General features: G+C 41.8%; 1 protein-coding gene across 1 annotated transcript in view; it reads left to right on the forward strand.

The window, feature by feature from the left end:
- The window catches only part of plcl1 (phospholipase C like 1), a 122,367-nt gene extending 114,714 nt beyond the window's left edge, over positions 1-7,653 (forward strand). Inside the window, exon 13 of the mRNA XM_040006831.1 lies at positions 1,618-7,653. Coding sequence (XP_039862765.1) covers positions 1,618-1,824 — 207 coding nt within the window. The 3' untranslated portion in view covers positions 1,825-7,653. The remainder of the gene's footprint in view (positions 1-1,617) is intronic.
- Positions 7,654-10,185: the final 2,532 nt, after the last annotated feature.

The raw sequence follows: 10,185 nt of genomic DNA on the forward strand, positions 1-10,185 counted from the left end.
AGTCCTCGATTACAAATGTGTCGACAATCTCTCTGCGTTTAAGAATTGGCTGCAGTCGGTTTGAGTCGGACTGTAACTGTAGACAGGTTGGCTCCCACTTTGAGACCTGTGTGCAATCGCCTTGCAATCTGAAACAGTCCAAGAGGTTGAGCATGCGGTTGAGGGCATGTCTTAGCATGACTATGAGCAATCAATCATTGAATTAAAAAAAGTAATGCAATCATTGGACAAACTCCACATTTTCCTTGTTGCAAGGAGGCTTCTGTCCTATTTTCACTCTTGCTGAGCCATAAGGCAGCTTGTTTTAGACAGAGCCGAACCAACGCCAAGAACGAGATAAATAAGGATTCATCTTGTTTAGGGCTGCCACAAACGATTATTTTGATAGTTGACTAGTCACCGATTATTTTTGCGATTAGTCGACTAATCAGATCATGTCCATTGGACGTAAAACGCACAGCTTATTGCACCAGCATGCATCTGCTCTTATATAACTATCATTAGCTTACAGCTAGAAGTGTTTAAGGTATGTGCTAACTAAAAATAAAAACAAGATGATAGTTTCTTAAATTTTAATGAAATTTGCAGATTGTTTCGTTGGAGTTTAATAAACTCAGCCGTCTGCTCCTTGCTATCTAAAATATAACGGGACACCGGAGTATATTCTCGAGGATCTCACACTTCTGATGATCAGTTGTCTGCTAGACGTTTATTCAGCTGTGTAAAAACTATAACTTTAATCTCAGCCAAACCGATTTACTCAGGAACAAATAAAATACTAAAAAAAAGCCAAACAATAACATTTTTAAGTTATCTAAGTGACTTATGTATGTTTAACCTGAGTAGCGAAAGACAGCGGTGGGTTTGAAAACGATTTGCCGGGAGTCCGATGTTCTCACGGGCTCTAGTGAGCCTTGCCCCGGGCTAGCTATCGAGCTAGTGGGTAACAGACGTCTCCGAAAACGTCGGAGCGCTTTTGAAAGTATGTGGTGTCTTGATAAACTGAGCAGATATTTGAGGTTTACACAGCTACATTCTCCCCTGAAAATATGTTAAACGTTTATTTTGTGTCCCAGAAAGAATAATAAGAGTAATATTAAAACTAACTAGCTGCCGCTATTGTTGGAAACTGAGCTGGGCCGCGCTATGAATTCTGGGACAGAGCTGCTTCTTCTTCTTCGGGGTTTAATGGCAGCTGGCATCCGTGTACATGCAGTGCTGCCATCTTCTGTTTCAGTTCCTTATTACACTCTTAAATCCTACTACTTATTCTTGCGTCTTTTGTGCTCTAACAAAGCTTCAAACGACGTCGTCGACGATTTTGATAGTCGACGTAATCGTGACTAGTTGACTAATCGTGGCAGCCCTAATCTTGTTTGGAGCTGGAATCGTGCAGAGCTGCTACAGGGGAGAACAAGAATAAACATATGGAGCCTGAAATGAGCAGAATATATCAGCTTTTTACATACGAGGAGGATTCCCCCCAACACCTCCTGCATACACCCGTCCCTAATAACAAAAGACTATAAAACTATTTAAATGTTACCTTTTGCTTTCATTGAAGTTCATGACTTTGCAGGTATGAGTCAGACTCACGCGTCTTCCTTTGTGCTGCAGGGACAGAGCGATCTGTTACGTGGGGCTAAGATGGATTCTCTGGATGCCCTGAGGCAGCTGGCTCTGGCCTGTGAAGCCTGTGGACTCACCTCCTCCTCTTCTTCCTCCAATTCCTCATCCTCCAATTTCTCCACAGTTGAGCTGCACTACTCCTCCCACCCCCTGTCCGGCCGCCGAAGCAGCACACACGGCAACGGACGCATCTGAGACCCACCTGCCCACCCCCCCACCCCCCGGGTCCAACACACTGCCAAAGATGAAAAGGGATTGAAAAGAGTAATTACAGAGGATAGCAGACAGAAAAAGAAAAGAAAAACCTGGACCTGGGTGTGTAAAGCAACAGATTAGACATAGATTTCTCTATGCTAGAGTGTATTCCTGTATACAGTGCAGTAAATGTGTAGACTAAAGCCTTACGGTGAGTCCAGCCTGCAGAGAGGCTCCTCATGAATGTCTGCCGGTGGAAGAAAGACGTTAAACACAGGAACTTAATTTTCTGAGAGCTTAAATCAGCATTTAAAAGTCAATAGTTTCTTCCTCATTAATGAGGAAATCAGAGACAACTTAGTAGTTTGTGACACTGGAGCCCCTGATGATGACCGTCATATTACTGGTGTTTCGTTTCAGAGGTGAAGTTTTGGAAAGGAGCGAATGTAGAGCTGTTAGTTTGGCCTGTCCCTTGGGAAGGCAGCAAAATTGCCTGTGTGTGTTGGAAATGGTGGAAAGGTGCAATAACAGATTGAGAAAACCTCACAGGTGGAGAGTTGCTGATTACGTTAGCCTAGAATTTTAGTATTTTAGACGTAGCTGCAGAAACGTTTGCAGTTGCTTAATATTTAAAAGGAAAACTGAGGTTTAATCCAGTTAGGATGACCACCGATCAAGTAGAGTATATACTAACATGACTGACAGTTAGTGTTGTGATCACTAACCTCTGTCCTTTCACCTGAATAGTGGAAGTATCCTTTTTCTGACTCGTTCTCCTTAAAGCATAGCAGTGTCTGCCTAATTTCTTCACAGCTTTCGAACAAAATGAGCTTCAGATGGAGAAAAAGGATCTTATCTCAAATATGAAGGCTTATTAATGAGGTTTGAGAGTTTGGAAAGGTTGCAGGTCAAATCAATCCAGCCGTTTGTGTAATGTATCGCTTCTTTCCAGACTGCAATCTCTTAACCTCTGTAGGCCTTATCTGCCCTGTTTGAGGATTAATGCACTTACTAGATGCCCTTGTAACTCCGAGTACACTCACACATTTCCCCTTCTGGTTTGTGTGTTTGTGCAAAGAAAGCACCAGAAGCTTGCACACACACACACACACACACACACACACACACACACACACACACACACACACACACACACACGCAGGTTCTTATTATCTCCACGCAATGGCCTGTGGGGCTGTTGGCATTTGTTGTTTGTTAGTGTGGTAATTGGAGAGGATGTGTATGTAGTACTGCATGTCTGCTGTGTGGATCTTGTTACCACCTCACTATGCTGACATGTGGTGTAATGAAAGCTCAGAGTCTGTGGAGGAAGAGCGGCTTCCTGCAGTTTGGATGAAGTTGACTACACTGGTGTAGCAATAATTTCAACTAAAGTAATACACAAAGACTGTATAACTCAACAATAGAATGAACTGTGCAACTCAGTTATAAAAGAAATCAACTAAAACACATGTGATATGATGTGTGGCAGGGGCTGTTCATGGTTGTGTCAGTGATGGTGTTCTTCTGTGTCTCTGAGCATTAACGTGTGCTTCTTTTTAACACGGGGAAACCTGTTCTTAAACTCTGCTGATTGGGGCCAATCTAGCATGACTCCAGAAACTCTCAGCTCAAGCTTTTTAAGGGTGACATGTCTTAAAGTGGGCCTGTTCCACTCCAGAACTCTAGTAGAGTGGCTTTCGTGATTTGTGGTAAATAAAAATATTCCTTATTTGTCTTATAAAGTTGTTTTACTTCTTCTGACCAGCTGCCCTTTGCAGATTTGGGGCTTCTCTGCTCAAAGAGCTGTGTGCCTCAAATGACCATATTAGGTAAATCCTGTCCTGTCTGATAGCCTGTCATACAGAGCCAAGAGTAGAAAAACTGTGTGAAACAGAGCAGTTAGAAGCAGACGCTTACTCACTCATTTGAATATTTGGCCACGTTTAATAAGAGCAGCCACCGCTGGGACCATAATGACAGAAAATAGGTACCTTTGCAAACAACACTGTTTTCTTAATTTTGTTCGAGATACAATAAAAATCGCATCTTAGTTCTGCTGGATTGACTTGTGATTGTAATCCAGTGCCGACCAACTTAAGTTCCACCTCCGTGTTTGAAGGAGGAGGCATCTTAACCTAACTTAAGACTAAAAGACATTTTGAATGTTTCTTTTGCCCTTTCAGGAGAGCAGGTACGTGGGCCACGGCTAAATATTGGAGCTTAACAGCCAGTGGCATTTTTAGAGTAGACAAGATATAATGAGAAGCACAGGGTTTACTAACTGACTTAGTCCTGTGCAGACGTGTATGTGCAAAGCTACTGTATCTTCTGAATGAGTCTGCCATGTTTTGTAATAACCTCCTTCTTACCCCCTACTTCTCTCCATCCTCTTGTTCCTGCTGCTCTTCCCGAGACTCCAGGTGGGCAGTGACAGAGCTGGTGTACTGAGTCATAGCCACAGGAGGAAGCTGACCTAATAACATTTCCATGTTTTTCTTTGGGTGTGTGCGAGTGTGTGCGTGTCTGTGAAAGGGCTTCACAAAGTAGAAAACAAATAATGGCGAGAGAGCAAAGGTTGCAGAATAGAAGGAGTGTCTGATATTGGCTGCATGTGTGGGTCGGTGGGCACACCTGCAGAGCTTCGTAATTGGCCGGGAGCAGTAGACGTGGTGACAGCGCCTGCTGTTTGGGTCTATTAATAACACTCTGACTCACTGGAGGCTTCAAGATGTGAGTTTGTGCTGGAGCGCTTATGTTTGTCACCATACAACGGTGCCCTAATTCCTGACCCGATGATGCTGGTTTTCGGTCGCTGGTGTTTCGGGTCCTCTGTGGAGGATTACTGCCCCCAAGAGGCAAGTTTGTAAATGCTTTCATAGGGTCATAGGAGGTGTTGACTGCCTAGAGCTCTCCAGGACTGCAGGGAGGATCTCTCTGCATTAATGGTCTGTGAGCTGCAGGTAAACAAACCACAGTACTAGCTTTTCTGTGTTAAGTTAAGCTTATCCTTGGAATAACTCATCATGTGAAAAAGTATTAGCATCCCACGGAAATTTTTTTTTTAAATATATTTGGACAAGTAAACACTAGATGAGCTTTGAAACAGTGCCTAAAGGCAGGGTGTGAGAAAAACACAGGGTTTAAAAACTTATTAGGCTGTTTGCTGATGAGTTTGTGCACAGATGATGTTTCTGTCTTAGAGAACTCCACGGTGAAAATTAACGCTTTTTATTCAACATAAAGTATGTAAACTTTGACATCTGAAGTTAGTATTGATAAATGATAAATGGCGTGGTACTTCGCTTCTCTGTGCACAAAACACTTTTGTCTGCTAGCTCATTCCATAACCCTCCATTCCTTCTTTTTTTAACCACCCCCTGTTGATTTTCTAGTCTTTACATCATCACCTCATCAAAAGGGCCTTGCATACATTCCAATCAGTCTCTGATCTCACACATAATTAATAGCTGAATCAGTGTCTGGAATCGACAGTCCCTAAGGTAGTGAAGCAACCCCAAACCGATTATTTCCACCTCCATAGTTCTCATGAGGTTCTTCTTCCGAAGCTGCCTTTGGTCATTCCTGATATAATGACTGAGCAACTCAGCCAGTTTTGTTCTGAGCTTCTTTTTCAAACAGTAAACACTTTTTGTGGCACCGTTAGTTGCAAGACTTAAAATCCTGGTTTGTCTTTGCATCAAATGGTGTATATAATATCATAATATCATTTCATATAAGTTGGAAAACATATGAAATCAATTACCAGATTTGTAGACTTCAGGAGCACAGAGAACAGCAGAACGATAAAAATGGGAGCTCCTAATGTTATGGACATTACGTTTTCTATGATGGAACTGACAAAAAACAAAAAGAAAATAATAATTTTAAGTTTTACTTCTTTTAAAATAGGCCCTGTATTATTATTTTTACTGTTTCACCTTCAAATGTTTGCTTGTCCAAATATATCAAGAAACTTTTATGAGGATCATAAACTTTTCTTTGACGTAATGAGTTTTATGCTCTATTTATAAAGCTCGTGATCACTGAGCTGATGCATTGAACAAAGGCAGTATGTAAGCCAAGAAAAATCGCTGCTTGATCTTCTTTTTGGAATTCGACCTCTGTGGCGTGTCAGGAATCTGCACCTGAACCCAAATGTGTAGCTGGATGAATCAAATAAACCAGATCTTTGTTTCTTTTTGTCGCTTGATCGAACCCATTTACTTCTATAATAGCAAAACATATGAGAAATTTTCCAATGAATGTCCTTTTATACCTTCCAGGCAGCTATTGCTTTCATTTGGTATCTGTATGGTATGAAAGTCAGCTTCCCGGTTAAACCAGTTCAGTGAACATCCTGCTCAGGTTTATTTTATCAGTGATATTATTCTACAGATGCAAGCAGACAGAAAACGAGCAATATTTTCATCAACACAACAGAGAAAGTTCCCTTTCTCAAAACCCTTTTTCTTCAAGAAGCTACCAAACCAACATCACTACGTACATTGTGATTAATGTGATCAGTGCAACACTGTTCAACAATCAAAACCATCTTGGGAGTTCTCAGTAGCACACGGTTTTCTCACAAAAACATTTTCTTTTTTGTTAAAGGTACTTAACAAGTACTTTGTTATTTAATTTTTTTTTCAAAAAATAACCAAAGCTTTGAGCAGATTTTAAAGAAACAACCTTTCAGTATTTAACCATCTATTACTGTTGTGTTTACCCGCTGGTAAAATGCTCCCACCTGCTGGTGAAAGCTTGAAGTACATTTAGAAGGGGCTAATTAAAAAAAACTAAATTGTGCTTTTGTTGCGCACAAGTTAATAAAGCTGAGCATGTCGTTCACTGTAGTTTGTTTCAAGCAAGGGTGAGGTCAGTCATGAAGATCTGTAGTCACTGAATTCAGCTCGCAGAAAGAGTGGCATTATCCTGGGAAGAAAAGCAAACCAACACAAACGCAGGGTTCAGCTAATCCAGCACTCGTACGTTTTGTCTTCACGTCACCTCGTGTGATGATGGCCAATGTCAGATGTTTTGCAGTATTAAAACTTCAGTGTTTACCTCTGCCAAAGGTACTGCAGTCACCATTCAGTACAATGCTTTACATTCAGTGCATTGCATCCCATTGGTAACCCACTGCTGCTCCCGGATCCTTGAAGCTATTTCCCTTTATGACTTCAAAAGTGGGAACACATCCACGGAAAGATTTCTCTCTCACTGTGATTCAACATTTAAGCAGAATTCTGGTTTGTTTCAGATATTTCCCATTATTGTGCCAATTGCTGCTCCATGAATCGTGCTTACTCTGCCCTCCCCTCCACTGTAATGATTCAGTACAAAACAATATCAACAAAAAGTGTTCTTACTTGAGTCTGTCTGATTGAAACACAATAATGGGAAATATGCAAGGTTAAAATAAGCCACCATTCACCCATAAGGTGTCAGTTTGAGGTGTGGGAGTGGTAGACTAGCCATGTAAAAGATGGGTGCTACAATTGTACTGCAATGTACCTGTTAATCCATGTGTCTTAACTTAGAGCTAACCCTCCCTGTACTCTTCAGCGTGTGTGATGCTACCAGTGGTCAAATAGCGCTTAACGTTCATGTGAATAATCGGAGAGATGTTTATACCTGCCGTAGTGACGTGGACAAACATGTGAAACACTTGGAAATGTGTAAAGGTGTTTTAGGTTTCGTAGGCTAATATCTGTGGCATCTACAATGTGTGTATTGGCCTGTATCTGCACCACTGACCTTTTAAACCAGTGCAGTTCCCTCAACTGTTCTCATAGTCCATTGTGTGTTTTTGTAAAGCTGAAAGGAGAAATAAAGACCAAAAGAAGAAAAAATATTTATTGAAGTGTGTTTTAAAGCTATAAATATATATAATTAATTAAATGGACCTTGCTTTTATTTTGAAAAGCTACTGTGTTTTCTATCTGACTAATAATCAAATATAACAGTATGTATCCCAGCTTAATAAAGACTTCTTTTCCTGACCAAATCTTCTGGTCGTGTCTACTTGATCTCGTCCTGCTGTAGGTATGTTTACAATATATGCACCTCTAACATATAACTCCTAACATATCGGGGTGGCTGTAGCTCAGGTGGCAGAGCAGGTCAGCCACTAATCAGAAGGTCTGTGGTTCGATCCCAGGCTGCCCCCTGGCTGCATGCCAAATATCCTTGGGCAAGATACTAACCCCATGTTTGCCTACTGGTGGTGGTCAGAGGGCCCGGTGGCGCCAGTGCCTGGCAGCCTCGCCTCTGTCAGTGCGCCCCAGGGCAGCTGTGGCTACAATGTACACACTACTGAATGTAGTGTGAAGAGCTTTGGGGTCCTTAGGGACTAGAAAAGCGCTATACAAATGCAGGCCATTTGCCATAACTGTCATAGGGCTTGGCATGGTGTCATGCAAGTCTTGTCTAATGCTGTATGTCTAATGCTAATGTCGGGACGGCTCCAGAGGTTTCTCCTTGGATTATACTTGCTTGCTGGTATGCACACAGACAAACACCATGGCTGTAAGATGGAAGTGTAGTTTCTGACAGATTTAAAGACAGGTTAGCAGCAAAAACACCAGAGCTTACTGACAGCAAAGTTTTATTGAATTAGTAAAATCAGTGAGGATGTGGCAGGTGATTGGTTGGTGTGTGTGTGTGTTGGGGGGGGAGACACATGAAAGTGACTAACAAAATAAAACAGGAAATGACCAAAGGAGACATTAACTTAAGGACAAATAGAGACACAGATAAAGAAACACAGGAAAAACAGTAAATGTATAACTTATACAACGTATGATGCCATTTTAAAATACATGTTGAACACATGAATGCACCGTTTGTTTTCCAAATCAGATGTTAGTACAGTAGCAGGTGTAGCTGTGCCAGCATGGCTGTGGTGAGTCCTCAGTAACTGCTTTTCAGTAGCAGGCCTGAGATACTGAGAGGTTCATGTCCTGTGCATGATGTTAGTCCGTGTTTCCAGGAGGGGGAGCCAAACATCAGGCTATTTTCTCATTGGGCAAAACTTATCCCACCATTCAATGGTTTATTTTAATGTCCACTTTATGACTTTAGGTTTTTTTTTTTCCACATCTTTGATTTTTGTGCATATATGTTGTTGAGCCTATCTAATTTCATGGTGCAACACTGCATAGAATCCTGACCAAACACTCACAGATGTTCTGTTTATTATGACTTATATATCAAAGGTTCATATTAGGGACACAACAAACAGTTATTACATTTGTTTTTTTAATCTGCTGATTAGTTCTATCATTAGTCAAAAGTGATAAATATTTAAAAAAATGTAAAAACAAACAAAAAACAAAAGTAATTAGAAATGTCCATGCTTCCATCTTCTTGATCTCCAAATATCCAACAGGACTCTAGTGACTCATGTAATATTGGGGTCAGATTCATATTGACCCATGTAAATGGAAGTTTCTTAAATAACTTGGGGTCAGCCTGCCTCAGCCTGATTCAGCTCCATGGTGCTGAGCCCGTACGTGTTGCAGGGACTTGGTCTTCTGGGCCGAAGATTGTTCTTCATAACTCTGGCTGGATGCTGGGACAAATCAGATGCCTGCCTCCCTCCCAGCACGATCTGTCAGTGTTGTGATGTTTAGTCTCCTAATCTAGAATGAAGGGCAGCAAAGTCTCAGTCTTTTCCCATCCCCACCCACTTTCTCTCCCTCGAGAGGTGTTGGGCAGCAGATGGGAAGTGATGGAACTGTGTGGTAGTGTAGGCAGTGACATGGCAAGCTGTCAGGTCCTAATGCAGGCTAACATCTGGAGGTTGTTGTCCATGTCACTTCGGGGTCCTCTAGCCCAGGGCGAGAAGCCACCCTGTGGGACATAAACCCAGGGCCAGAGCTGGGCTCTTTTGACAAGGAACTGTCGACGATGGGAGTCAGCTTGCCTTTGACTTCATAAGGAAAGTGAGAGATTAAGATTTAGATTGTACTAGGGGGTAATACTAACTGAGCTCCAGTACAGTGTGACGAAGCAGTAACTAGTTTAAGTGGGCCATCAAAGTAAAGGTTCTCAGAAAAATACATTTAGTATGAAAATACATGGCTCTGCATATATCATGAAGCAGCTTTTACAGTGTATTTATCACAGGAAACAGCTGGCACAATCTACAAATAGACCATCATAAGACATCCTCGGCAAGCGGGTGGTGTAGCCACGGCTATAGGCACAGCAGGATAATACAGAGCCCGTTAAAATCGTCAGTGCCATCGAGGCACTATGCTATTAGCGCTTCATGCTTGCCTCGAGCATCCAAGAAGCAAGTGCCTCTTCTATTTTAATGACAGCCCTCACCCAGAGGTAATTTCACAGTGATTA

Source organism: Simochromis diagramma, unplaced genomic scaffold (genome assembly GCF_900408965.1).
Source record: "Simochromis diagramma unplaced genomic scaffold, fSimDia1.1 OVJJ01000514.1, whole genome shotgun sequence".
Classification (NCBI taxonomy): domain Eukaryota; kingdom Metazoa; phylum Chordata; class Actinopteri; order Cichliformes; family Cichlidae; genus Simochromis; species Simochromis diagramma.